The sequence below is a fragment of the Mus pahari genome, chromosome 14 (assembly GCF_900095145.1).
Source record: "Mus pahari chromosome 14, PAHARI_EIJ_v1.1, whole genome shotgun sequence".
NCBI lineage: Eukaryota > Metazoa > Chordata > Mammalia > Rodentia > Muridae > Mus > Mus pahari.
In genome coordinates, this window is record NC_034603.1 from 46,236,283 (window position 1) to 46,263,640 (window position 27,358).

Genomic DNA, 27,358 nt, shown 5'->3' on the forward strand with positions numbered 1-27,358 from the left:
TTTTTGGTTTTTCGAGACAGGGTTTCCCTGTGTAGTCCTGGCTGTCCTGGAACTCACTCTGTAGACCAGGCTGGCCTCGAACTCAGAAATCCGCCTGCCCCTGCCTCCCGAGTGCTGGGATTAAAGGCATGCGCCACCATGCCCGGCTAATAGTTTTCTTTCTTTATATTAAAAATAGACTCCTATTATTCATTCAATACTCTAAGGGAAGCCATTTATCTTCCTCAAAGATATGTTCACTCTATTCGTTCTGCCTCTCTGGTGGAGTGGCCTGTGATTTTAGAGGGTTGTTAGCTAGGCAGTGCCCTCACTGGGTATTATGGAACCAGAGTTGAAGAGCCCTACACTGTTGACAGTTCGTGGGTGAGAGCCAGTGAGCTAGGATTCTGGGAAGTGGCTGCAGCATCACCCTGGGGAAGTCCAGAACTGCCAGGATGGGATGGCAAAAAGAGGCACCGAGGAGGCTGATGGGTGGAGAATAAACACAAAGCCCCCGTGTGTTCCCCGCTTCTCTCCCTTCCAGTCTTATCCCCATGGATGAAAGCGGAGCCCCTGGGTTTCTGAGGGATAGCGGGACTTGTGCGCTGTCCTTGGTCCTGAAAGGGCATCCACATCGGTTTGGGGGCTTGTACACCAGTTAGAGATTACTCTCTCAGAGCTGTCAATAAGTGAGGATAGTCATTTTCATTCTTGAAAACATATCTGTATGTTTGCATCATGTTTCCTGCACCCACTTTCCACAGGTACCACCAGATCTAGCTTCCCGACCTGCCACACCCACTCCAGTGAAGCCTGTGTGGCAAGCCCAAAAGCTTGCACGCAGTCCTGAGGCAAAAAGTTTCACAGAAACTTAGTCTCCTGGAGCCTTGGCATCCCATAGCACGAACGCTCCAAACTTGTCCTTGCATTAGTTGGTGAATGGGTCTGTGTACTTCCTTTCAGTATTGTTTTATTATAGGTGCCTCCAAGAAATGATTTTACAAAACCTAAATTAGGTTGAACTTTACTTCCTGGCCTTCACCAATGTCCTAGGCAGTCCTTGAGCTGATCCTGGGCTTGGAATTCCGTAATAATGTTACTCATTCGACAAAATGCTTCCAGTTTTGATAGTTAATAATCAGGCACCCCACAGTTTGCCAGAAAGGAGCTAAAAATCTCAGGGCTAGTTCAAAATAGTAAACTTAGAATTCTCATTACAGACACAAATGGCAGCCTACATGACATAATAGTAGAAAGAAGGTGAGTTGTGGTTTAAAGAGGAACTACAGGGGCTGGTGAGATGGCTCAGTGGGTAAGAGCACCTGACTGCTCTTCCGAAGGTCCGGAGTTCAAATCCCAGCAACCACATGGTGGCTTACAACCATCTGTAACAAGATCTGACACCCTCTTCTGGAGTGTCTGAAGACAGCTACAGTGTACTTACATATAATAAATAAATAAATCTTTAAAGAAAAAAAAAAAGAGGAACTACAGTGTTGCGTTATTTATGAGCAAGAGCAGAAGCCCCTGGTGCAAACTTTCACAAGTCTCAGAGAAATAGCATAAATTGTAACTAGGGTGTGAAATCCTCACCTGGCTCCCTAATGGCTGACTTTAGAAAGGGTCACCTTTTATCTCAGTTGTAACCACTGCCTGGTTCCTGTCAGTCTTTATGTATGCATTTCTCTGTTTTGTGTCAGATAAGTTCAATGTACCTTGGCTGATGTGTCACCTAACTTCTTTGTTTTTCTTCTGTATTATAAGTCTGATGCTCGCTTTGAGAAATTACATTCAGATCAACACTCCCTTGTGTTCGCATCTGTTTGTCATCCTGCCGACTCCTTGTCCACCTGATTACCGAGATCCTGGTACCCCACGAGTTGAGGGACCCACTGAGTCCAGTCTGCGGCACTGACCCACATGCCAAGCCAACACCAGCCAAACTGGGTTCCAACACACTCAGCAAGCACCTACTCCATTGTCCAGTTCTCCATACCTATCCCAGTTCTCCATGGCCTATCCCAGTCAGGACAGCGGATGTTAGATGAGAGGGGTTAAGCAAGCAGAAACCTACCTTGGGTCTCCCAACCTAAATTGTTCTGTTTGTGCATTTTTTTGACAGTTGTATAATTTCCACATATCAAAGGTGATCAAAAATGCCAGAGATAACACCCCGTGACACTTGTGAGGGCTGCGTGCTGAAAGTGACTCTTCTAAAAATTCTGAGCTGAGAGCCTGAGATTTCGGCGAGAATTAGTGTGACAGCCTGTTTTGCTCCGGCACCAGAAGACCGGAAAAGTAAGTCCTCCAAAGGACTCAGGAGGTAGGCAAAGGAGAAGCAGTCAAGCACAGTTTCCCATATACAGAGGAAGGGAAGATACCTCAGTTTTCTCTGCCCCTACCATTTCGTCCCAGAAAAACAACAACAACAACAACAACAACAAAAACTTTCTGTTCCTGATCAGACGCTGCAGAATGAGGTCATGGCTGGTCTGGTGAGAGGGTAACACAGAAAGACACCCAGATGCAGGGGAGAACTATGGGCTTAGGGCGAAATCAGCAATGGGATGCCATCTCCAACCACCTCCACTGCCCTGGCCACCCCACACCTCACCGAGCTCTCCCTCACCGGTTCTCAGCCACCAGGATCTGCTCCAGTAAGCGCGCGGCCTGCACACGGGTCTCTAGCTCCGGTGCCTGAAGCAGCCGCAACAGCAAGTCGAGGCCACCGTCCAGACGTATAGCATCGCATAGACCCTGGGCCACCTCGCGGCCCACGGCCGGCAGCAGCCAGGCTTCCTCTACCAGCTGGAAGACCTCGGCGAGGCCCGCGCCCACAGCCCGCGCCGCGCTTGCCTGTTTCAGCTGGGACAGCGCCTGCTGCAGCTCCGGCAGCGAACGCTCCAGGGCGCCTTGCACCTCAGTGCCCACCCCGGGCGACACTTCGCGAGACCCGCGACCGCCCGCAGCCCACCATGGGCTGGCGCCACCACTCCGATCCGATCCGGGCACTGTCAGCCGATCGGCGCCCGGTCGTGGGCCTGACATGGTGAAGAAGCGGCACAGTTTGTAGGCAGAGAAGAGCAGAGTCAGGACCATGGGCGCTGGGCAGCAGGGGACATGCCAGGCCTGGAGGGGCGGGGTCTGACGGAGCGACCCCGGCTTTGGGAGGAGAAAGCAAAAAATCAGGACCTGGTAAAGGCGCTTAGCCACAAGTTTAGAAGCAGAGGGAGGAGGGCAGCTCGGGGACCCAGCGACTTAGGAAGGGCATGCAGGGAGAGAGAAGCGTGGACCAGACGCGGGAGGGTAGAGACGCCGGTGCCCGGAACAAAGCGCAGCTCCAGTCTAAGCACCGCAGAGCTGAGATGCTCAACAGCAACCACGCCTCTGAGTAGCGGAGTCAAGGATTTGACGCCCCGCCTCTAGGTCTCACAGGTTCCGCCCCCGACGCAGGCGCAAGCCCTACCCCAGGTCTCCAGCCACGCCCACACCTGGCTCCGCCTGTTCTCCCTAGTCTCCCCTTGGTGGTGGGCAAGATGGTGTAGAAAGGGCTGTCCTCCATTTCCCACTGCCCGCCCGCCCTCCCCCACCCCCACCCCCCCATAATGTGGAAGCAAACTGGCTGAATGTATCCACGTGCCCTCCGGATGATTAAAGAATCGTAGTTGAGATTCTTAAAGCCCTTTAAGGCCGGTTTCCACTCAGGCCTCACCCGTCTGTAGGAAGTAAAATTTAGTGTTTTCATTTTGCCGCTGAGACTACTGCAGTCCACAGAGAAGAGACACCAAAGGCACGCTCGCCTGTGATTACAGAACAGAAAACTTAGGGGCTTCAGAAGCGCGCCAGTGCCTGGAATTTGGCCCCAAACCTGGCACTCTATACCAGTGAGCATTTTCTTTATAGAGAAATCGCACTTAGTATGTGAGTCTAGAAAGTGTGCCCAATGAGTCCATTTTTTATAAATGAGGTCATTGCAGGTGGGGCCAGGGTGGTCCCCTGAGGATCAATGGATTAGTGGAAGCCTCAGGAATGGGCTCTGGGACTGGAAAGATGGCTCAGCCTTTAAGAGCACTTGTTCTTGCAGAGGACCTGGGTTTGATTCTCAGCATCTACACGGCAGCTCATAACTGTTCAAAACTCCAGTTCCAGGGTATTCAAAGCCCTCTTCTGACCTCCACAGACACAAGGCATGCATGTGGTGCACAGATGCGTATGTGAGCAGACACTTATATACAAAACATAAAATAAATAAATCTAAAAAAAAAAAAAATAAGAATAGACTCTGTCCCACTACTTCCTGTGCTGTGACACCCAGCTTAGAAAGAACAAGGAGAGGTCATAAATGAAGCTTTCTTCTTTAATGAGAAGGAAAAGAAAACCTCCCCCAAAGTGCCTGCCAGCTCTCCCCCGCCCCTCCTTCTTGCCCCCCAAATCCAAATTCGAAGTGGGGGTAGGATGGGACAAGCACCTAGTCAGACAGGGATGTGCCTGATCAAACAGTAAATCGATAACTGCTTATGGGAATGAGTTGGAAGCTACTCCAGGCACAAAACGTTTTGTCTGTTCTAGCTCACGGAGTCTCTCAACACCTGATGAGGCAAGGCACCATGGTCCCATTTTATAAAAAGTAAGGCTCAGGGAGATTAACGTAACTGGCTCAGAGGGTGACAACACATGCTTTCTTTCCACCTTCCCGGCTAAGCGTGTTATCCCTCCTGCCCATGACCCTACTGACTCTGGTCTTGGCGGGAGTTCTGTTTCCCAGCTCTCCTGGGGCTGGGGTTCTGGGAATGTGACCCTTTGTTGCAGCTGTGTTTGGAGGAGGGGAATGGGGCCTGGCCAGAGGATGAGCAAATAAAGGGCAGAAACCCAGGGAACTGGGAACTCTTCTTCAGTCTGCTTCTCTTCCCAGGCAGGACAGCAAGATTCCAGAAGCTCCGTGCCCAGCTTGCCAAGGCCCTGGGCTAGAGGCCTGCCATGGCACCTCTGAGGCCCTTTTTCATATTAGCCCTGGTGGCATGGGTTTCTCTGGCTGACCAAGGTGTGGGAGGGGATTGGTGGGTATCTATGGTAGTGCAGGTTGGGCAGGTACCCTAGATTGGGCTGTAAATCTGATATTCCCTCCCGTAGAGTCATGCAAGGGCCGCTGCACTCAGGGTTTCATGGCCAGCAGGAAGTGTCAATGTGACGAGCTTTGCACTTATTATCAGAGCTGCTGTGATGACTACATGGAGCAGTGTAAGCCCCAAGGTGAGTTTGGAACCCTGGTGGGTGGGCCTGGGGCTCCCTCCACAACTTGACCCTCACTACTCCCCGTTCTGCCTGCAGTGACTCGGGGGGACGTGTTCACTATGCCAGAAGATGATTATTGGAGCTATGACTACGTGGAGGAGACCAAGAACAATACCAACACTGGTGTGCAGCCCGAGAACACCCCTCTACCCGCTGACCTAAAGCCTCCGACGGAAAGCACTGTAAAGCCGACAGCCTTCCTAGATCCTGAGGAACAGCTGAGCGCCCTAGCGCCTGAAGTGGAGCAAGAAGGGGTGATCCTAAGTCCTGACACCACTGATCAGGGGACCGCTGAGTTCCCAGAGGAAGTACTGTGCAGTGGAAAGCCCTTTGATGCCTTCACAGACCTAAAGAATGGGTCCCTCTTTGCCTTCCGAGGTGACTCTATGGACAGGTCTGGTAGTGGTCGAATTTGCCTTAGGCTCATCTGCTTCTCACACAGTTTCCCCTGTTCTAGGGCAGTACTGCTATGAGCTAGACGAGACGGCAGTGAGGCCTGGGTACCCCAAACTCATCCAAGATGTCTGGGGCATTGAGGGCCCCATCGATGCTGCCTTCACTCGCATCAACTGTCAGGGGAAGACCTACTTGTTCAAGGTACCAGACCTAAGTCTGAGGCAAGGTAAAGGGTGTCATGGTCGGGCTAGGAGCTGTGAAGACAAAGCAGTCAGGGACTCCAGGAGCAGGTGACAGCCAGTTTAGGATATAGGACTGCTTCTGTGGCCAGCAGTATGTCCTCACCCTTCTCGTCTCTACCCTTCAGGGTAGTCAGTACTGGCGCTTTGAGGATGGGGTCCTGGACCCTGGCTATCCCCGAAATATCTCGGAAGGCTTCAGTGGCATACCAGACAATGTTGATGCAGCGTTCGCCCTTCCTGCCCACCGTTACAGTGGCCGGGAAAGGGTCTACTTTTTCAAGGGTACTCAGGGTGGAGAAGGGGGCAGGTGGTGGAGTCCATGTTCTATCCCATGATGGCTCTCTGCCTTGGTCAGATCCCTCCTGACGCCAGCTGTTCTGCCCCTCAGGGAAGCAGTACTGGGAGTACAAATTTCAGCAGCAGCCCAGCCAGGAGGAATGTGGAGGCAGCTCTCTGTCAGCCGTGTTCGAGCACTTTGCCTTGCTTCAGCGGGACAGCTGGGAGAACATTTTTGAACTCCTCTTCTGGGGCAGATCCTCTGGTATGGAGGGATGGCAAGTCTGGCTTCATTCTCTGGGAACTGGCTTTGGAGTAGGGCTGGGCTGTGATAGTGGGGGCTTCCGGGGGAGGGGCCTGGAACTGTGGCACCATCGATCAAGAGCTGTTTGCTCTGGCTAGACTTTGCTTCTGTTGACTTTTGGGGGATGAGGCTTGGCTCCATTTGGACCCCATACCTTGGACTTTGCCTAACACAGCAGAAGGAGGGGCTGCGCGGCTGAGGGGTTTCGGAGGGGGCAGAGATACAAGGGGTATAGTGGAGCGAGGACAGGAAAAAGCACTGGACAGGGAGGCTGGGGCCTGAGGTGTGGGTACTGAGTTGTGTGTCTTAGGCAAGGCATAGCAAATGTGTTCTAAAGGACCTACTGGAGCTGGGTGTAGTGGCACATGCTTTTAATCGCAGCACTCAGAGTCACAGGCAAGTGGATCTCTGTGAGTTAAGAGGTCAGTTATGGCTTCATAGTGAGTTGCAAGCCAGCCATAGGTAGGTGCTAAGATCCTGTTTCAAAGAAAGCAAACAAACAAATAAATAGGTAGATAGGTAAGTAGGTAGATGATAGATACATACATACATACATACATCATACATAGATAAAGATAGATAAATAGATAGACAGACAACCCTGCTGGAGAAATCAAAGCCTGGATCCTCCAAGTGCCTTAACCCCCTCTCTGTTACAGATGGAGCCAGGGGACCCCAATTCATCAGCCGGGACTGGCATGGTGTGCCAGGGAAAGTGGACGCTGCTATGACCGGCCGCATCTACGTCACTGGCTCCACATCCCACTCTGCCCAGGCCAAAAAACCTAAGTCTAAGCGTAGAAGCCGAAAACGCTACCGTTCACACCGAGGGCGTGGCCACAGACGCAGCCACAGCTTGAATTCCCGTCGTCCATCACGTTCAATCTGGTTCTCTTCGTTCTCCAGTGAAGAGAGTGGGCTAGGAACCTACAACAACTATGATTATGATATGGACTGGCTCGTACCTGCCACCTGCGAGCCCATTCAGAGTGTCTATTTCTTCTCTGGAGGTGGGAGCCCCTTCTACTCCTTAGACTGGTTTTGGCTAGGTCTTGCCTGCAGGTCCTGGTCCCTGGGTGCTGAACACAGTCTGCAGATGGTAACACTATCTGCCTGGTGGATGTTCACTTTCCCTTCTGAGAAAAAGCCGTTTTCCTTCTTGGGACCAAAGGGCAGGATCAGGCAGAATCTCACATAACCATTTTTCCATTCTTTCTTTCAGACAAATACTACCGAGTCAACCTTAGAACCCAGCGAGTGGACTCCGTGAATCCTCCCTACCCACGATCCATTGCTCAGTATTGGCTGGGCTGTCCAACCTCTGAGAAGTAGGAATCAGAGCCCAGGCGGCTGAGCTTCAGGAGCCTCGCCTTTTTCTCCCAGCCCAATAAAGTCTGTTGGCCAGGAGTTTAAGACTACTGTCCTGAATAGGGTGGGCAGCCCTGTCCCCTGGATAAGGAGGGCAAATGGGGATCTCAGATTGACGGACAGAGAAGACCCTCACTGGGCTCAGGTGCTCTCCCTAAATCAGAGACCCCGTGGGCTTGTGAGAGTACCCTTCCTTCTGAGGCCCCGCCATCTGTCAGTTTCCCAGGCACCACACCCTCCCCGGGTGAGACTTCTTTGACCATGGAGTTAACGAGGAAGGCAGGGGACATGAGAAACAGGAGGGTGGAATTCAACTCAGCTTTGCTGTCTGTCATGAGTCTGTGATACAGCTAACTCCTGAGCAACAGAGGGACAGACACCCACAACACGAACCCTAATGGGAGCTTTTCTCCGAGGCCTCTGTCCTGAGCATAGGGCGGGGAGAGGGGAGGGCACAAACAGGAAGAACATGACCCCGGGCACCTTTAATCCCAGCACTCGGGAGGCAGAGGCAGGCGGATTTCTGAGTTTGAGGCCAGTCTGGTCTACAGAGTGAGTTCCAGGACAGCCAGAACTACACAGAGAAACCCTGTCTCGAAAACAAAAACAAAAACAAAAAAACCAAGCCTCCCTCACAGTAAAGCAGCTCAGAGCACCCTCACAGAAGCAGATGCTGTAAATGCACATGTCTTTGTGACCCCTGGTTCGCCTGTGGAACCTTCCCTGGCTCAAGGATGCTGGGTCAGTAGCCCCGAGGGCAGGTGGTGCTACCTGCTCCCTAGCCCCCTGACAGGAGGCGGCTCCAACAGCATCTTCATCCTATCTGATCTCACTGCCTAGTCCTCAAAGAGCAGGGCAGGAACCCACCTTCCTTCCCCTGAAGGAAGCCAAGACCAGTGTACTTGAGGATTTTAGGGCACAGCTGAAGCCCTGGGTGTCTGCGGTTTGAGGGAAGAATTTCACAAAGTACAGGATTGAAAGCAGAGACTGTCGGAGGCTGAGGTTTGAGGAGGGAGGTGTAACCAGCTTCTTGGTGTACACCAGTCTGGCCGAACCCAGATCTCATCAACCCCAGTCCTGCCATGGGCAGTCCTCCCACTTCTCAACCTCTCTTGAATGAATGCCACGCCTCTTCCCTCCAGAGGTGGAGCCACCCACTCTGAGCAGCTTAAACCCCTAAGGCCTGAGTCTGGTGCTGGGGGAAATAGCCCTGGCATGGCCCTCTGGCTCCTCCTCACCCTGTGTCCATGGCCAGTCCTGTGGAGGCATCTCCAGGTGACCTGGTGGGGAGAGGGTGGGTAGGTTGAGGAAGTGTAGCAAGGTGGGATTGGGAAAGAGTGGAGGATACGGAAGGGTGGAAGGGAGGGAGTAGGGGCTGCAGAGGCTAATCAAGGCTTTGGGGCTGGGTGGAGGCTCTTGCAGGGAGTCTTGGTTTGATTCCCATCCCGGCCCACAGGCTGTGCCAGCGGGTTGGGTCCCCATCGGAGGAAGAGGACCACTTTCAGTGTCGGGCAGTTGCTGGAGCTCGAGCGGGTATTTGCAGCTAGGCCCTATCCCGATATCAGCACCCGTGAGCACCTGGCTCAGGTAACTCACCTGCCTGAAGCCAAGATCCAGGTGAGTCACAAGAGCCAACTTCTGGGCTCAACACTCTTCTCTCTGGGAATCTTGCCCTCGGGTTGTTTTCTATCCCACAAGGCTGTGCTGGTGCCAAGATCCATCCCTTCATCTTTCCTATCAGGTGTGGTTCCAGAACCGCCGAGCCAAGAGAATCAAGGACAGAAAGCCAGGAGTCCTAAACTCCAGGCTGGAGCTTCCCCCAAACTCCTGTTCTCTTCCAGACACTCCCCAGCTACCTTGGGACCCTGGAACATCAAGCCATCCTCTACACCCTACCAGTTCAGCTCACTATACTTCAGCATGCCCACCACAGACCTCCTGCCTAGCCCCTATTTTGGGTCAAGAGCAGAGTTGGTCGGGGGCTAAAGCGGCAGTCCCATGGGGGACAAGTGGGGTTTCAGGGGTTCGCTCTTCTTTAGAGCAAATTGTTCCTCAGACTTCACTGGGCAACCTGTCTGACCTTATCTATACCTCAGCCACCGTCACCAATGTGGACCACTTCTAATTTAGGTGTAGAGCTTTTTTTTTAAGACTTGGCTCTGGCCTTGTAGCCCACTGTCTCTCCTAGGGTGGAGCACATAAGAGAACTGCTGCCTCTTTTTTGCACAGAGAGTGTTTGTTAACAGTTTGGCTCAGGGACCCCAATCCCCATCCCTAGTCTCCACCAGTTTAGCTGAGGTCCTGTGACTGGAGCCTGGCTCCTATAACTTGGCATTCTAGTCCTTTTGGGGGCATGAGCATCAGGAGGTAGGGGCTATATTTTCCACCTTTACTGACAGGTTTGGGTCCCCAACTCCTGTTATCTTAGCAGAATGATCTCTTTCCTCTAAAGGGCCAGCCGCCAGTCTAAGAGGGCCCTTCAGGAGCTCACATATGTGCCAGGGGAAGGGTAGTGGACTGCTGGGACCCACTCGCTCATGGTTCAGGGCCTCACTGCCTGACTTCCTGCCACATGGACAGAATTAATCAGAACTGTGGATTTGAAGAGAGAGTGATATTAAAGTGACAGAAATAGAAGCCTGGGTCTTAGGTTGATTGAATTTCCCCAAAGATCAGATTGGCTGCCCTCTGATGTGGACTGTGGGGATAACCTAAAAGAACTGGGGGCTGGGGGTGGGGTATGTGGTATCACTGGCATCTGTAATACCAACTAATCCCCAAATAAAACAAAACTCTTTGCTTTAATCTGGATTGTTGTGTCACAAATTAATGGGGATGAGGTCTGCCTGCCTGCGAAGTTTATCTCCCATCATCAAATCCCTAAATAGGGCCAGGTGTCACAGACTGCGTTGGAATCATGTCCAGGCTTCTGCTGAGCTCAGAGCTCTCCCAGGCTCTGGGGACACAGCAGCTTGCACTCCATGACCTTCCAGTTGCTGCCACCTCTGGAGCTGCTTTGCTTTGGAGAGTGAAGTATGGGGTCTGTACCCAGCCTTGTTGCAGGCAAACCCTAGCTCTGCTATGTAACTACGACTCTGAAATTGTTTGTAAAGTAAGATGGGAACACTTATTCCCTGTCTGGAGAAAAATTTAAGAGCTTTGTGTGATGACACAGTCAAAAACCCACTAAATGCTAGTTCCTGCTGCTTTATAGAGGAACTCATGAGTAACTGGTAAGGCCCAGACTTCCCGTCCCTCTGACCACCTGCCATGTGCCTCCCGGGTGTAGAGTGCTTTGAATAAAGTAGGGCAAAAGAAGAGAATTCCCGTTTCTGAAGACAGCTACTTGTCAGCATTCTGCTGTGACATGGTGAGGTCCCTGAAGCATGGTTTTTGCTTAATTGCACACATAAGGAACAAGCTAGGTCTCTTACTTTCTCCAGATGTTAGCGTAGTGCCTGACCCACAAAACTGCTGTTGGTAAGGGCTTGATACCACAGAAGCTTGCTGGCTTTGTGTGGAGAGGCTGGGATCTAGTGGAAAACCCCTCCCAACAAAAGACCCCAAGTTTACTGACACCCTAGGCTGGTCAAAGTCTGTTGGAAGAGATTCTCATGGAGTCAAAACCTCTAGCATTTGTAAGGCTTTCAACTTAAATTCAGGTACTTAAGGACATGTAAGTACTCTGGCATACAGGGAACATAAGAGTATTGAGGCACAACCCCGCCCCCCGCCCCATGATGCTTAAAGCAAGAGTTTTTTGTTTTTTTTTTTTAAGATTTATTTATTTATTATATTTACATATAATACACTGAGTACACTGAGTACACTGTAGCTGTCCTCAGACACTCCAGAAGAGGGAGTCAGATCTTGTTACGGATGGTTGTGAGCCACCATGTGGTTGCTGGGATTTGAACTCCAGACCTTTGGAAGAGCAGTCGGGTGCTCTTACCCACTGAGCCATCTCACCAGCCCAAAGTAAGACTTTCTGACCCAACCTTCAACAGTCCTGGGTACCAGAAACATTGTAAAATGCTACTTACACTTTCCTATACTTGACACGTCTCCAGAGTTACGGGAACTGGTAAACTAAGTTGACAAACTGCCTACTGATCTAGTTAATATGAGAAGCTTGGCAAACAGACGGTCCAGAGGGAGGGCTCAGGAGGTAAAAACATTGGCTGTACAAGCCCGATAAGCAGAATCCATGTTGGATGTGATGGTGCATTATCTACAACCCCAGCACTTCTACCATGTAGAGATGGGAAAGGCATCCTGGAGCACACAGTGCAGCGGCAGAACCCGAGACCTGCTTCCACAACGGACTCCTCAAGGTCGCCCTCTCATCTCCATATGGAAACTCTGGCACATGTGTTCCTGTACTTACATTCACATCAGGATGTAAAATATATTTTACAAAACGAAGAGAAAACAGTATGAGCACACTTCTAAAAAACAAAATCTACAATTAGGGACAGAGTGAGGGCTCAGTGGGCAAGAGCACTTACAACTCTTGCAGAGAATGGAGGTGCAATTCCCAGCACCCACATAATAGCTCAACTCTCACCTCCTCAGGCTCCTGTACGTATATGGTACACATACATACATACACATACACAGGGAAGGCAGGCGGGCGGGCACGCAGAAAGGCAGGCTGGCAGTACAAACAGACCAGCCATGATGGCCTATGTCTGAATCCTAGGACCCAGGAGGCAGAGGCAGAAGTCAGCCATAACTATATAGCAAAACCCTATCACAAACAAAAGGGCAGATATTGAGCAATTCACAGAATTATGCAAGTTTTTGTGCTTTGTGTTTATAAGACCAAAAATAAAAATACACTGAATACGATAAGTATTTATTGAATAAATAACATCTTTCAAGTGCCTTAAACAGATTCTCTAACTTATCTAAGTTCTGAACAGTGTAACAGAACAAAGACAACGGGACAATACAGACATCTTTGGCTCCATTTACCATGAGGGCCATACTGACCATCTGACTCCTCTCAGGCCACATGACCTCTGGAAAATGGCCTGATACCATTTCCTTTTCTACAGAGTTAGCTGCCTGGCTTCTAGTTCCACCATCCTGTATCAACTGGCTTTTCTTTTACTGATGCCTGTCTTCTGACTATTGGGCCAGTTCAAGGCAGGCAGCAGAGTCCATTTGAGGGAAAGGCCTGGGATCTACTTACTTTTAATGAGAAAATCCAGACTCAGTAGATCCCAAAATGGACCAGCAAAGGCAGATGGGCCCTGGATTCAGAAGTTACTGAGATCAGTTCATTTTACAGAAACACTGTCTGAATCCCCTCTGCTCTTCCCCAAGGAGATTCACAGCAGACAGGGTTCCCCCAAGAACCCGACCTGGTCCTCGAACTAACTGGAGCGGAATACAGAGAGCACTGTGGGCTGAGAGTCTGTGATTGGCAACGGAGAGTCCGGGGCTCCCCAAACTTCTTCCAGACTGTGATGGTGAAACACCACTTACAGCTCACCCAGTTCTCCTTCCATTGCCCTGACCATGACGTACAGCTCTGCCAGACCTACCACCGAGGCAACAATCAATGCAGCCAGCACTCTCTGCAGGTGGGAAGAATTAGGGAGAAGAGATGTGGGTCAGCACTCAATCTGCAGGCCTCTAATGAGGATTGAGATTCCCTACTCCGGTCCTTAAGTCATCAGTTCTCAACCTGTGGGTCACGACCCTTTTGAGGGTCAAATGACCCTTTCACAGTGGTCACAAACCAGATATCCTGCTTATAGAGATTTGCACTGTGACTCGTAATAGCAAAATTACAGCTATGAAGTAGCAAGAAAAACAATTTTATGGCTGGTGGTCACCACAACATGAAGAACTATATTAAGGGGTCACAGCATTAGGAAGGTTGAGAACTATTGCCTTAAGTTGTAAAGGAAAGGAGGCTCTCGGGATTGCTACCCACCCCCATGATTACTGGAAGCTAAATGTGTCCATGTTGATTGCATAAATATATGCAACTCATTAACCTGTGCAGTTCCACATACACCCTCCCTTTCCCATTAACCCAACAAGGGCACTCTGTCCTGCCCCGTGCCTACTCACCGAGGCCATTTCTGTGAAGATGTACTGGCTTCCTAGGTAAGTGCAGACAAAGGCAGCTGCCACTGTGATAATGAAGTTGAAGATGGTGACGACCAGAGCCTTCACTGACCTCACTTTGGAAACAGTTCAGAGAGGAAGCACTTAGGCCAGCATTCTCAGGGAGGACAGATTACCTCAGAGCTGCTGCCTCTATCTAGTGTGCTCTCTTCAGAGACCAAGTCTGAACATCTTAGGCTTGATCTCATAACAGTGCGGTAGGAAGGATGGCCATGACCAATCCCAGGAGAGGTTTGAGCAGCCTGGGTTCTCAGCACCTTACCTTGCTTTCCCAGGTCACTGAGAGTCCCCCCACATTGTGCATCCTGGGAAAAAAAGTAAACAAACAAACCACAAATCAAAATAAAATAACAAAACAGATGATTTCAGAATGAGCAGTTCAGGTCCTCTTCACCAGTTCAGCCTCAGCCCTTTCTATTTCTCAACACATTAGCTCTGCCTTCCATGGGACTTGTTCTTTAGCCTGGGACTTGTATGATGCCTTTTAGATCATAAAGAGCAGGATCCAGGCTCTCAGGACCCATCTACCTTCCTATGTCATAGCAAAAACATGCCAAAGAAGTTCTGTCAGGAAAGAGAGGCTACACCTGTGATCCTAGTATCTGGAAGGCTGCCTGGGCCACAGAAACCCTTCCTTGAATAAAGAAGAAAGCTCCATGGCTCACATCCATTTTTATGACATTTAAGAATGAGTCACCAAAGCCGGGCATGGTGGCGCATGCCTTTAATCCCAGCACTTGGGAGGCAGAGGCAGGTGGATTTCTGAGTTCGAGGCTAGCCTGGCCTACAAAGTGAGTTCTAGGACAGCAGGACAGCCAAGGCTACATAGAGAAACCCTGTCTTGAAAAAAACCAAAAAAAAAAAAAAAAAAGGAGTCACCAGGGCTGGAGAGATGGCTAGAGGTTAAGAGCACTGACTGCTCTTCCAAAGGTCCTGAGTTCAATTACTAGCAACCACATGCTGGCTCGTAACCATCTATATATAATGTGACCTGGTACCCTCTTCTGGCATGCAGGCATACATGCAGACAGAGCACAGCATACATAACAAACAAACAAACCAACCAACCTTAAAAAAAAAAATTCAGTCACCACCTAAGCCCAGAGTCTCAGTGAACACACTAAAGACTTGTCTTGGTCCACATGGAACACAGGCCTTACAGTTCTACAGCAGTGTATAGACCAAGTTCAAATTCCCATATTTTTCTTTTCTTTTTTTGAGACAGTGTCTCACTATATAGTTCTGGTTGGTCTCAAATTCATTTGTTCCTGCATCAGAAGTACTGGGGGTTAAAGAGTGTGTCGTTACACTGTCATCGCCGTTTTTTAGGACATACACCAAGCAGTAGGCCCTTACCTGACAAGTGACATTGCGAGTGATCCGCTTGTACTCCTCATTGGCTAGCTGTATCTTAATCTTCTCTAGCCGGGCAACTAGCTCTGGATTCTAAACAAAAATAACCAGGCGAGAAGAATGATATCCTTTTACGTATTTCTTGCTACAGGGTTCCAAAGTCCACTGTACTCCTAACAGTGCTGCTACACTTCCACTACCTTGGAAAACAGTTTACTTAATCTCAGTTTTCCAAAGCCATCAGAGACACTTCTCTTCCTGATCTTAGAGTCCCAACAGTTTTTGGGAATCTAAGCTTTTCTAAATTCTCTGTACATGCACATAAACCTGAGCAGCAGTACATGTATGGAGAGAAGAGACAACCTTTGGGAGTCAGCCTTTCCCTCCACCATGTGGGTCCTGAGGACTCAACCCAGGCTGCCTGCCATGCCTGGTAGCAAGTGCCCCCATTCACTGAGGTATTTCACTGGCCCCCAAATTTTATGTATTTATTGGTGCTAGGACCTTGTCAAGTACTATACCACTGAGCCACAGCCCAGCTATTCCAAGAATTAAAATATAAGATTTCAAACCCAAAAGCTGATTAATAAAACCTGTACCCAACTCTCACGAATCTGTTACATACCCGGGGAGGCTTCACAATCTCTGGAAAGTAGATTTCACTGCCTTCTAGGAGTTCATGAAGATACAGCCTGGAATCTGGAAAGAAAATGGTTCCACATAATAACACGTGCAGCTGAGGCTGGAAAGCTAAGATAACAGAAGGGGGTAGCCCTAATTTTTACCCAAATAAAACACGGCCATCCCTGTTAACTCATGCGTGTGTGTGTGTGTGTGTGTGTGTGTGTGTGTATGTTGAGACAAGGTTTATCATGTAGACCAGGCTGGCTCAGAACTCATTATGGAAACCAGTCTAACCTTAAGCTCATTAAGATAAACCTAGCTGTCTCTTGAATTCTCATGTATTTCATCTAGACCACAACTCACAGTCTTACTGCCTCAGCCCTTAGGGTTTCAGGTATGTGCCATGCCCAACCTTGTGTTCATTTTCTTTCTCTCCTTGTGTTTATTCAATTATTTTTCATTTTACTCAAGATCATTTTCAGCTAGGAAACATTTGGGACAATTCCACCTAAGTATTTCTTAGTGCCATAGAGTTGACTTTAACTGTCACTCTTCCCTACAAGCCCTACCTCACCACTACCAATGGTAGATTATTTCTGTGAAAATAATAGATCTGTCCTAGTCAGGATTGGGTTGTGATGCTAAACACTGTTGTAGAGGATCTTTTTCTAAGATTCTCTTAAGTCTGAATAGTTGATCATCTACCCTTTGCACTTCTGGCCAGGATATGTTAACTTTGGCAAGACAAGTTACATGCCAGTTTACCCTATTACTTAACAGGTAAGTAAAAAGGTCTGAAGAGGAGAAATGACTTCTTTAAAATGTCTAGAACTAGATGCGACTCAATCCAGATCTTTCAATAGGTTTTTGCTGTTGTTGTTGTTACCGTTTCCCTACCCTCACCCCTAAACTGGGGCTTGTATTCTCTACCTTTACCTCTGAGATGGAAGGAAAAATCACTTTTCCCCAACAGGATATGCTCACTATTGATATATGGCCCCCAAATGGAGAAACTCAACCTGTCAGATAGTACTGGGCTACAATCTCGAGTTCCTAAAAAATGTCACATAGACTTAGGTGGCCCTAAAAGAGGACTCAACAAAATCTGAAAATACGTTTTGTCACACGCGAAGAATTTTCACGGAAGTTAAATGGAAGTAGTAAGCCTGGGGTTTATGAAAAGGCTTTTGGATAAATGAGAACTCGGTAGGCACTCGAGAGTGATAGGGGGAAAAATACGACTCAAAAGGGATTAGATCTGAAAATAACGCGCCGACTCTTGATTGGGGACCGCTCACTTCTTTCTCTCAGGTGCTGATGCAGATCCCGGATGAGACGGAAGGAAACCAGGCGCCGGGGTCCCGTGGCGTTATCGCTGCCCGCGTGTTTCTTTCCCAGAGCAGCCTCGAGCTGGGCACGCAGCTTCCGGGGGAGCTGCTCCCGTTCCAGTTCTCCGCCAGGACCCAAAGCGCGAACCAGTCGTTCGCCGGCAAGCAAGGAAGACGCCATTTCTGCCTCACGCTCTGATCAGGTGATCCCACGTTCGGACTTCCGCCCACAGGCGCCGGATGTAGCTGGAGGAGCCCACGCGGCCGCGGGGGGCGGGCCCGAGGGGCGGGGCTTAGGCGCGGGGCAGTGTGGGGCGGGGGCGGGACGGCGCCCCGCCGCGGGTCGGGCCCTGTGTCAGCAGCCGGGCGGGCGCTCGGGCGGGACATGGCTGGCTGTGTGGCCCGACGGGCCCTAGCAGTGGGCAGCCGCTGGTGGTCTCGGTCGCTGGCTACGACCCGAGGGTCGAGGCCACTGTGTGCGGTCGGTGGTGCAGGGGCCCTTCCGCCGGTGGCCACAGCGACGACACGAAGGCATCTGTCGTCCCGGTGAGGGACGGAGAGAGGGGGCCAGGGAGCTGGGCCCAGAATCTAGGGAGCGTTTTCGACCTAGCTACTAAGGAAGCCAGGAGGCCTGACTCTGTTTAGACAGCCGGAGTGCCACCTGAGAAAGGGTCCCGAGGAGGAAGCCGACATGGGCTGCTTGGAACATGTGCCAAGAGCAAAGAAGGGAGCTCTGCCCAGGGCCCCGGCAGTGCAGGGCAGCTCCGAGGGAGAACAAGTAACGCTTCTTAAGGGAATCCTGCCTCCCTGACTGGGGTTCCCAGCACCTGGAGTGGGCTGCCATTTAATACAACTACAGGGATCCCCGGGCCCGTTTGGGTCAATGGCTCTCAGAAATGTGCTATTATGCGGGAAACAAGTCGATTTAAGTGTCTACCTCTGTGGGTCCTGTTTCCATGTGACCTTGGGGAGACTGATTTTTGCCCATGTGACTTGGGGAAATAGAGGTTGAGGCTTGGGGAGGGGTGGTGTAAACAAAGCCTTGTAGGGACCAGACGGGATTGAAAAGTTGGCTATGAAGTTAACATTTCCAAAGTAACATTACAGTGCTTTGATGGACCCATAGCAAAATTAATCCTATTTAAAAGGATAAGTGATGGAAATGACCTGATAGTGGTTATTGGAGGTATTTGCTATTTAAGACAAGTAAATGTGAAAAGACACTGGGTGGAGACACAACAGTACTTAGTGTACTGTGTGGGGTACCTTTGGGAATCTAGAAATGCTAGGTTCTGAGGTCAGGGTAAAGACTTAGAGTTTACAGCACAGGTGAATGTATAATAGAATTGGGAGAATCATGCTGTGTAGCCAGATGGGCCCAGAACCTGTTATTTTCCAGCCTTAGCCTTAAGAGCCCTGGGATTACCGATGTGTGGAGCCATTTTTGGTTCGGAACAGTTCTTCCAAGTAGCAAATGCCAGGCTTAGTGAGTGCACTGCCAAGCAGTGGTGGGGAAGAGTAGAGACAGAAGAACTGCTCGCCTCCGAACAAGTGCTTTTTGAGCACCTCTTACACACTAGGCATGTCTCTCTGGGAACAGAGTCTTTCATGGACTCAAGGTGTGCACACCAGGAACTGACATGCAAAGTTGGAAGGATGGTTAACATGTGTGTGGGGGAGGTGTGACCAGGAGGGTGGGTGAAGGTGTGCACTGAAAACAGGATATGCAAGCATGACATTGGAAATGTTAAGTAAAGATAAGAGGAAGGAAGTTTGGAGTTGTCATATAAAACCCTGGAAGACTGGGTAGATGCCCAAGTAGATGCCCATGGCTGGATCTTAAAGGAGGGAAAGCAGCAGCCTGGGCCTTGGCTGTCACTGCCCTGACCCTGCAGAGTGCTAGGGGGCTTTGTTCATGTGTTTGGTTTTTCCTGATGGAGGACTGCTATCTTCTCAGGGTTTCACTTGCTTGTTCTTTTCCTTCCCAATCAGAAACCGTGCAGAGGGCAAAGTGCTGGAGACAGTTGGTGTATTTGAGGTGCCAAAACAAAATGGAAAATATGAGACTGGGCAGGTAGGTATTGTGCTAGGTCCCCTCTCATTTTCGTGGACTATTCTGTTTCTGAATTCACCGGTATTTGTATCTTTTCATTCTTCATCCCTTTGCCCACCGGTCTTAGAGATAGATGCTGTCTGCTGAACTACACTCCCAAGTTTCAATCCATTTTCATTTTGACCAAGATAATAAATTTTGGGCTTGTTTTGAGGCATGGTCTTCTGTGTTGCCCAGTTTAGCCTTGAACTCATTCTGTAACCCATGGTGACCTTGACCTTGCAGTCTTGTTCCCTTATGGAATACTTGGGTTATATACGTGTGCAACCATGTTCAGCTCAGAATCACAAATTAAGAAAAAAACAGTTTTTTTTTTTACATTGATTTATTTAGAATGGGTGTGTGTGTACACGTGCGTGTGTGTATGCACCCAGGCATGGAGATCAAAGAACAACTTGGGATAGTGTGTATTCTTACTGCATGTGCACTAGAATCACAAAACTTGTTAAAGATGGATTTCTGGAGATATGTGTATAATAGCATCAAATCCTAGAACTCCAGAAGCAGGGGCAGAAGGAACACTTCAGTTTTGAGGTCTAGTATAGTGATACTCTTAAAACACAGTAAGAGGCAGGAGATGTGGCTTGACTGGTCAAAGCACTTGCTGAGGAAGCCTAGAAGTAAAGGTGAGGACAGACTCCAGAGTCATACAGCCCCAGAGAACCCAATGCGTCTGACTTCCTTGGGTCCCTGCACTCAAATGCATGGTACCTACATACAGATTCACACATATAACTAAAGTAAAACAAATCCTTAACACAGACAAATGTAATCAGTGGTTCTGCACTGCAGTGAGAGGAGGGCAGGACAAGGACAGTTCCCTGGAGGCCAAAGATGACCTGAAGGGTTGGAGTCAGCCGGTGACAGGCAGGAGAATACTTCAGTAGTCTGAGGGCAAGGCTGGGGAGACTGCTGCAGTTGCCTCCACCCGGGCCGCTGTATGGTCGGGGCCCACCTGGATGGACCTGTGAGACAGCAGGCTCATCGAGATCTCTCTCCTCCTAGCTATTCCTCCATAGTGTTTTTGGCTACCGAGGGGTCGTCCTGTTTCCCTGGCAGGCCAGACTGTATGACCGGGATGTGGCTTCTGCAACTCCAGAAAAGTAAGTTTCCCTATCTTATCTCATGGTGTCCTTGGGTGGCCTGACTTGTGGCAGACACATGCAGTTGGGGTAAAAACAGCATCCCTTGGGCTTTAGAAATAACCCCAAGCCAGGCTGGTACTGTGCACTTTTAATCCCAGCACTTGGAGGCAGAAGCAGGAGGGTCTCTGAGTTCAAGGCTAGCTTGGTCTACAGAGTGAGTTCCAGGACTGCAAAAGCGCCAGGCTTTTGTAAAGAGACCCTGTTTCAGAAAATAAAATAAACAGAAAACAAACAAACAACCCAACCAACTAAAATAAAAGAAATAACCCCCAGAGTGTTTTTCTGGCACTCATCCCCGTGGAGACAAAAGGGCTTAATTCTAAGTCTATGTGGTCTCTTTGGGCCTCCCCAGAACCTGTCTGTCCTTCCTTTTTATAATCTGAACCCCAGAGAATGTTTTAGGGAACGGTTTTCTTGATTTATTTTCTTTCTTTCACTTTTATTTTAAAAAAGATTTGTTTTTATTTTGTGTATATGAATGTTTTGCCTGGATGTGTCTGTGCACAGTGCTCAGGGAGGCCAGAAGAGGGTATAGACTCTTCAGAACTTGAATTAAAGACAGTGTGAACTTCTTGTGGGTGCTGGAAACTAAACTTGTGTCCTCTGGAAGAGCAGTTGGTGCTCTCAACCAATAAGCCCTCTTTCTAGCCCTGCTTCTTGGTTTCTTGATGTCCAGTTGGAAATCTTTCTGTTAATCTCACATCATCACTGGAGTACAGTAAAAGAGGGAAATTCCACAAATAATCACCCTGAGATGAAAGAAGTATAAGGTCCTTGTGGTCTTGGGGCTCAGGTAACAAGTGGACTCTTGTCTTGGTCCTCTTCAAGGAGGTGCCCAGAGCGGGAACAGCATGGGCCCTGGAGGCTCCGTTGTTTCCTGACGGGGGAGAGGCTGGCTGGAGGTGTGTCAAGCAGAGGCCCCTTCAGATCATGAACCAGCCCATTTAGGAGAGGAGATGGCAATTAGCTGAGCCAGGCACAGCTTGTACTTCTCTGGGGTGATATGGGCTGCTTCTCATCCCACAGAGCAGAGAACCCTGCTGGCCATGGCTCTAAGGAGGTGAAAGGCAAAACTCACACTTACTACCAAGTGCTGATTGATGCCCGTGACTGCCCACATATAGTAAGTAAGCAAAATGCCTGGGCCAGGGGTCCTTCCCATGGGGAAGTTTTTCACTCATTTAGGGACAAGATGGGCTCAAAGGGAGCTTAGGTCAGCTCTGGGCCTTAAGGCCTCAGGACTGGGTAGTAGCAAAAGAACCTTCGAATCACCTTTTGCTTCAGTCTCAGCGATCTCAGACAGAAGCTGTGACCTTCTTGGCTAACCATGATGACAGCCGGGCCCTCTATGCTATCCCAGGTGAGGAGTTAGCATCCAAATGGTACCTGAGGAACAGGGGTCTGGTGTCCGAGGGAGAGGAATCTGATGTCTTGTCATTTGCTGGGAGGGATCATGGTACTGGGAACTGTGGTGCCAGGGTTGCCTACCTTGGGCAGGGCTAGAAGATATTTCCTCTCAGACTCATTCCTCTGCTCTGTGAGTCTTACCAGCTCTGCCTCTCTGTGCCAGGCTTGGATTATGTCAGCCATGAAGACATTCTCCCCTACACCTCCACGGATCAGGTTCCCATTCAACATGAGCTCTTTGAAAGATTTCTTCTATATGACCAGACAAAAGGTAGTCTCTCAGCTTCTTCAAGCAGAGTATCAGAAATAACTGGGAAGGAGTTTCTGGGAGGGAGAGCTGGAGAGTGGGTGGTATGCCCAGGACTCTGGTCTGGACTAACCCGTTGTCTCTTCTAGCACCTCCTTTTGTGGCTCGAGAAACACTTCGGGCCTGGCAAGAGAAGAATCACCCGTGGCTAGAGCTCTCTGATGTGCACCGGGAAACTACTGAGAACATCCGTGTCACAGTCATCCCTTTCTACATGGGCATGAGGGTGTGTGCTAGCCTGGGCTTCTTCCTGCACAGCTAGCCCCAGATTGAGTGTGCTATCCTGATGGACTAACGGGTTTGGGGTGGGAGTGTATCTAAACCTAAATCATCTCCCGTGCTTCTGCTTGCAAGTGCTCATGTGCATATGCAGGGTAGGGTTGAGGTAGCCTCTTGATAATGGCCAGCACCATGACTTAGAGCAGGAAACCCATAGACCAGGAGGTAGTCCTTCATGCCAGCTCCATCTCTCCTTTGTAGAGGCAATCTTTCTTGTAAGAAATATATACTTACTTGCCTAAATCAGTGTGGATTGATTTGTCACACTTAGTATTTAGTAGCCAAGTATTTACTGATCTGTGTCTTACCTCGCTCTAAGCTAGGCCTGCAGATACAAGCATAAATGGAAGACTTCATGCCTGTTAGCACTTAGACCCAGGGAATGTCAGCATCTATCAGAGCACAACAGTAAGGGCTGTGAGGAGGACAGGGCCCAGGCGGCAGGAGGAGATCAGAGCTGCCAGGGACACTGGAGAGAACAGAGCCCTGGAGTGGATTTCTGCTAGCATCCAGCTCTGTTGATTTTGACAGGATTGTACAGGGGGAAAGAACAGGAAGGTTGTGGGGAGGCTCTTGATCATAGTTCTATCACATTCATCTTTGGCTCCAGACATTCCCAGTTTAATCAGCCTCTGCCACCTTCCAGGAATACTTCACTTGAAATATGTTGATTGGAACAGACTTAAGTCTCATCCTCAAACTTTTCTCCCTCCAGGAAGCCCAGAATTCCCACGTCTATTGGGTGAGTGTCTCCCTTGGTAGGGGCTCAGGAATGGTCTGGGGGTGCTGTGGAGGCACAGGGCTTACCTCTTGGGCAGGGTGGATGCACCCATCCACACTGTTAAGATGTAGATGTCAGCCTTTGTTGTTTTTTACTCTGGAATTCTCGGTGGGCTGGCCCAAGGATCATTCTTCCTCAAACACAAACTCTTTCCCTCACAGTGGCGCTATTGTATACGCTTGGAAAACTTGGACAGTGATGTGGTACAGCTCCGGGAGCGGCACTGGCGGATATTCAGTCTCTCAGGGACCCTGGAAACAGTTCGAGGACGAGGGGTGGTGGGCAGGGTGAGCATCCTTGGGCCACTATGGCCTCGTTGCTGGTCCTGTTAGCAGGCCTGGGAACTTCGGGTATGTTTTCTTCCTCTCTGGTATGGAAAGTATGTGTTCCTGTATGTGTGTGTGTTCCTGTGTGTGGTTTGAAATCTTACAACAGCTGTGTGGGGCAGAAGAAGGGTGAGACTTAGAAGCTAGTTAATAAGGGACTAGGGATGTAGCCCGGTTGGTAGAGTGCCTACTTTGCATCATGAGTTCGACCCCAGCACTGCATTAACTGAGTAGGTTTTGGTGCCTATATCTTAGCACTTTGGAAGTTTAGGGTCATCCTTGACTGCCTGGGCTACATGAATCTCTGTCTTGAAACACATACCTCTGGAAAGCTGGGCCTCTGCAAAAGCAGCAAGTACTCTTAACTGCTGAGCTCTCTCCAGCCCATGCTACTGTTGAGTAGCATGTCTTATTGAAATGTCTCCCCACCCTACTCCAACACTTGGTCAAACTGAGGGCTTTATGCATGTTAGGCAAACACTCTAGCATACATCTAACATGCAGATGGTATGTCTTTTAAAATCTTGAACTTATAGGAAATAAGAGTCAGAAGGATCAGAAATGTAAAGCCATATTTGGGCTACATAAAACATTTGAAATCAGCCTGGGTTACATGAGACCCTGTTGTTTAAAAAAAAAAAAAAAAAAAAAAAAAAAAACTATGGGCAGGTAAAGTGGCTCCATGGTTAAAGGTGCTGCTTGCTGCCAGGGCTGCTGACCCAAGTTTGGTCCCTGGAACTCACGTGGTAGAAGGCAAGCACTGACTCCCTGAAATTATCTTCTGACTTCCATACATCAGACAAGCAGACAAGTTACATGTATGTGCAGGAATGAACACACAAACACACAGATTAGACACCTGCAACACCTTCCCCCAATAACAAACAAAAGCACCCACTGTGACATGTCTCCCTGCATTCATACATCTACTGGTTCTTGGTTTGATTTTATGTTCCCTGCCTATACTACCCTGTCTCTAGAGAGATAAGGTCACAAGTATATTAGTCTCATCCAGCATCATTGTTAGAAGAGACTTGGAAAAGTAGGGGGACAAGTAAACATGGCTTGGGCTGGGTGTGTGGCACACACCAGTAATCCAGTACCATGGAAATTGAGGCATGATTATTATTATGAGTCTGAGGCCAAGTTGGGCTATGTGTTCTTTGAAAAAAACAAAAATCCTCAATAGGGTTTGCCTTCAAATTCCAGCTATATATTCTGTAATTTTGGACTTTTTTTCATTTTGTTTTGTTTGAGACAGGGTTTCTCTGTGTAGCCCTGGCTGTACTGGTAGGTACTCTGTAGACTAGGCCGCCCTGTAGATCCTCCTGCCTCAGCCTTTGTAGTACTGGGATCAAAGGTGTGTGCTTTTACACCCAGGTTGGGCAAATTATGTAACCCAGTGTTTCTTACTGCTAAATTATGGATCACAAATAGTACTTCATGGTCACCAAGAGAATAAAATCAGCAGGCAGAGGGCCTAATGTTGTGTCTGGTACTTGTTCCTGTGAGCGAATGTTGGGAAAGAGGTTTTCAAAGAAAGACTGCTTAGCACCCAGCCCTTGGTGCCCCATTTCCTTTTCCTAGAGACAGAATAAAAGCCTCAGGTCATTGGCCATGATGTAGAAGGAAGTCCTGAAAGATGGTTCATTGTAGATGTGTCTGCTGTCATGGTTGCTTGGGTGAAAGGAGGTCAACACATGGTGGCCCCAGGGTTCTGGGGCTTGGCCTGATCCAATTTGCCTGAATTCTTTTAGGAACCAGTGTTATCCAAGGAGCAGCCTGCATTCCAGTATAGCAGCCATGTCTCTTTGCAAGCTTCCAGTGGGCACATGTGGTGAGTGAGGGTATGCTGGAGAATATGTTGCTCAATTCCACAGAAACTGCCAGTTAGAACAGGAGAGCTAGGGCTGGGTGTGGTAGGTGTACACCTACAGTCCTAGCGTTTGGGAGACTGAAGTAGGTTTGTGAGTTTTAGGCCAACCTGAACCACATAGTGAGACTCTATTTTGGCTCATGCCAACAATAACAGAGACACCTGAGCAAGCTGAGCTTGTGGTCCATTCAGCAAAGGCCCTGGGATGAGCTCAGATAGGTGCTATTCATTGCTGTGTGGTACTGTCTGGTTTTTTATGACTCTTAGTTCCTTACAATGTGTGGCCTAAGAACTTAGGTCCCAAGACTTGAGACTGAATTGCTAGTATAGTTGGATTCTCCCCTTAATCTTGAGTACAGTGGGACACTTATGTAGTATGTTATCCAAGTGGTTGTGCTTTTTGTGTGGTCAGAGGTTCTTGGATCTCTGCTTAGATTATAATCCCAGCTCTGGCTCCATCAGAGGACATGGGGCCACACAGTTCAAGAGGCCTTTCAGTTCATCAGACCTTACTCGCTCTAAACCAGCTTCTCCAATCCTTAGGGGCACATTTCGTTTTGAGAGACCCGATGGCTCCCACTTTGATGTCCGGATCCCACCCTTCTCCTTGGAGAGCAATAAAGATGAGAAGACCCCGCCCTCAGGCCTTCACTGGTAGGCCCTAAGAACAACAGCTCTCAACCCATAATTGCTGCAGAACTCTAAACCTCTCCCTATTGTGGAATTCTTTTTGGAGGGAGATTGTAACTTTTCTTGGAAGACCCACATAAGACTCCTCCAAGGTTGGCCCCTGTCCAGGATACCATATTCTAGCAAAGCTGTCAGGGAACTGTTCGTTGTCACATGTTTTCTGGAATGTGAGGTGTGGTCAATAAACCAGTGCTCACTTGACCACCATGGTCTCAGGCCCCCTTGCTGGCCCTGTAGGAACTCTTAGTTGCTTTCCATGCAAAACTTCTTCTAGGGAGCTGCTGGTTCTGCTAGGGTGTGTCTTCCTCAGAGGCTGGACATCTCCTTGGGGCACTGGTAACAGCAGACAGCACTGGACTAAGTTCTTGGTCTCTTTACCCTCCACCCAGTGTAGAGGAGACTAGTTTAGAGTTGGACTGACCTGACTATAAACACGGATTACCCACCAGCACCCCTGGCTTCACTAGGCCTGGAGAAGAGTGAGGCAAAACCAGTTAGGTTTCCTGGAGCTGTGGGCTTCTGAGAATTGAGCAAAGTCTGTCAAGCATCCAGACCACAAGTGCAGGAATTCAGCCAAGAAGCAGCTTAAGTTATGGTCAATGACCAAGTCAAGCTGCTTTTGGAGCTTCTTTCAGGTCAACAGGAGCCAGAGAATTGGGCTGCATTTTGCCCCAGTTCTTAGGATTCCTTCACCACTATAGTCACTGTTAGAGGTCCTTTCATTCTTGCATTATTAAATCTCAGTTCCAGTCCTTCTGAGTATTGTTCTTAATCTTCCACCAGGGGGAGTGGGTCTGTAGGACTATAGGAGTGAGTCTCTTGACCTAGCTAGGACACAAGGTCATGGAGGGAACAGAACTGAGCCCACAGCTGTGAGCTGGCCAGGCTCTACTCACTAGAAACAGCTCAGCAGTGTAAAACAACTTTATTAGAAGTTAGTGTTTACTTTTATCACTTAAGGGAAACAACCGAGTTCGCAGGTATGTAGTAAAGGGCACATTCTTTCATGCCAGAACCTGTTACCCTTCAGGCCAACCAGTCACATGTCCCAGGTTCAACAGAGCACACAGCTGGTGTTTGAGCAGCGTCCAGTCTGACCCTCATGCATATTTTTTTTTTTAAGATTTA

General features: G+C 49.2%; 5 protein-coding genes across 5 annotated transcripts in view; 3 read left to right on the forward strand and 2 right to left on the reverse strand.

The window, feature by feature from the left end:
- Positions 1-3,531, reverse strand: part of Sarm1 (sterile alpha and TIR motif containing 1) — a 24,292-nt gene extending 20,761 nt beyond the window's left edge. The window contains exons 1-2 of the mRNA XM_021212409.2: positions 3,471-3,531; positions 2,609-3,141 (exon numbers count right to left, since the gene is read on the reverse strand). Coding sequence (XP_021068068.1) covers positions 2,609-3,078 — 470 coding nt within the window. The 5' untranslated portion in view covers positions 3,079-3,141; positions 3,471-3,531. The remainder of the gene's footprint in view (positions 1-2,608; positions 3,142-3,470) is intronic.
- Positions 3,532-4,731: 1,200 nt separating this feature from the next.
- Positions 4,732-7,897, forward strand: Vtn (vitronectin). The gene is made up of 8 exons (XM_021213035.2): positions 4,732-5,020; positions 5,110-5,229; positions 5,308-5,649; positions 5,729-5,868; positions 6,035-6,191; positions 6,298-6,450; positions 7,149-7,499; positions 7,712-7,897. Exons 1-8 carry the CDS (start codon positions 4,957-4,959, stop codon positions 7,819-7,821), a joined length of 1,437 nt encoding a protein of 478 aa, XP_021068694.1. The 5' UTR covers positions 4,732-4,956; the 3' UTR covers positions 7,822-7,897.
- A 1,160-nt stretch (positions 7,898-9,057) lies between these two features.
- On the forward strand, positions 9,058-10,662 carry Sebox (SEBOX homeobox). The gene is made up of 3 exons (XM_021213976.1): positions 9,058-9,132; positions 9,314-9,474; positions 9,599-10,662. Exons 1-3 carry the CDS (start codon positions 9,105-9,107, stop codon positions 9,980-9,982), a joined length of 573 nt encoding a protein of 190 aa, XP_021069635.1. The 5' UTR covers positions 9,058-9,104; the 3' UTR covers positions 9,983-10,662.
- A 2,032-nt stretch (positions 10,663-12,694) lies between these two features.
- On the reverse strand, positions 12,695-17,548 carry Tmem199 (transmembrane protein 199). Its single transcript, XM_021213591.1, has 6 exons — positions 17,277-17,548; positions 15,980-16,053; positions 15,358-15,447; positions 14,264-14,306; positions 13,945-14,057; positions 12,695-13,442 (listed from the first exon to the last, which is right to left on the reverse strand). The coding sequence occupies exons 1-6, from the start codon at positions 17,485-17,487 to the stop codon at positions 13,347-13,349; spliced, it is 627 nt and encodes a 208-aa protein (XP_021069250.1). The 5' UTR covers positions 17,488-17,548; the 3' UTR covers positions 12,695-13,346.
- An 86-nt stretch (positions 17,549-17,634) lies between these two features.
- Positions 17,635-26,982, forward strand: Poldip2 (DNA polymerase delta interacting protein 2). Its single transcript, XM_021212059.1, has 11 exons — positions 17,635-17,852; positions 19,299-19,380; positions 20,425-20,522; positions 21,591-21,687; positions 21,849-21,924; positions 22,135-22,242; positions 22,368-22,504; positions 23,273-23,299; positions 23,500-23,625; positions 25,422-25,501; positions 26,084-26,982. The coding sequence occupies exons 1-11, from the start codon at positions 17,692-17,694 to the stop codon at positions 26,196-26,198; spliced, it is 1,107 nt and encodes a 368-aa protein (XP_021067718.1). The 5' UTR covers positions 17,635-17,691; the 3' UTR covers positions 26,199-26,982.
- The last annotated feature ends 376 nt before the right edge of the window (positions 26,983-27,358 follow it).

Coding starts and splice junctions, on each gene's coding strand:
- Vtn (XM_021213035.2), top strand. CDS start 4,957: ATGGCACCTCTGAGGCCCTTTTTCATATTAGCCCTGGTGGCATGGGTT. Junction 6,192..6,297: donor AAGGGTCTACTTTTTCAAGG/GTACTCAGGGTG, acceptor TCTGCCCCTCAG/GGAAGCAGTACTGGGAGTAC. Junction 7,500..7,711: donor TGTCTATTTCTTCTCTGGAG/GTGGGAGCCCCT, acceptor TCTTTCTTTCAG/ACAAATACTACCGAGTCAAC.
- Sebox (XM_021213976.1), top strand. CDS start 9,105: ATGGCCAGTCCTGTGGAGGCATCTCCAG. Junction 9,133..9,313: donor TCCTGTGGAGGCATCTCCAG/GTGACCTGGTGG, acceptor CCCGGCCCACAG/GCTGTGCCAGCGGGTTGGGT. Junction 9,475..9,598: donor TGCCTGAAGCCAAGATCCAG/GTGAGTCACAAG, acceptor CTTTCCTATCAG/GTGTGGTTCCAGAACCGCCG.
- Tmem199 (XM_021213591.1), bottom strand. CDS start 17,487: ATGGCGTCTTCCTTGCTTGCCGGCGAACGACTGGTTCGCGCTTTGGGT. Junction 15,448..15,979: donor AGATTGTGAAGCCTCCCCGG/GTATGTAACAGA, acceptor ATTTTTGTTTAG/AATCCAGAGCTAGTTGCCCG. Junction 14,058..14,263: donor CAGTGACCTGGGAAAGCAAG/GTAAGGTGCTGA, acceptor CTGTTTCCAAAG/TGAGGTCAGTGAAGGCTCTG.
- Poldip2 (XM_021212059.1), top strand. CDS start 17,692: ATGGCTGGCTGTGTGGCCCGACGGGCCCTAGCAGTGGGCAGCCGCTGG. Junction 19,381..20,424: donor GAAAATATGAGACTGGGCAG/GTAGGTATTGTG, acceptor CTCTCCTCCTAG/CTATTCCTCCATAGTGTTTT. Junction 21,688..21,848: donor CCCGTGACTGCCCACATATA/GTAAGTAAGCAA, acceptor CTTTTGCTTCAG/TCTCAGCGATCTCAGACAGA.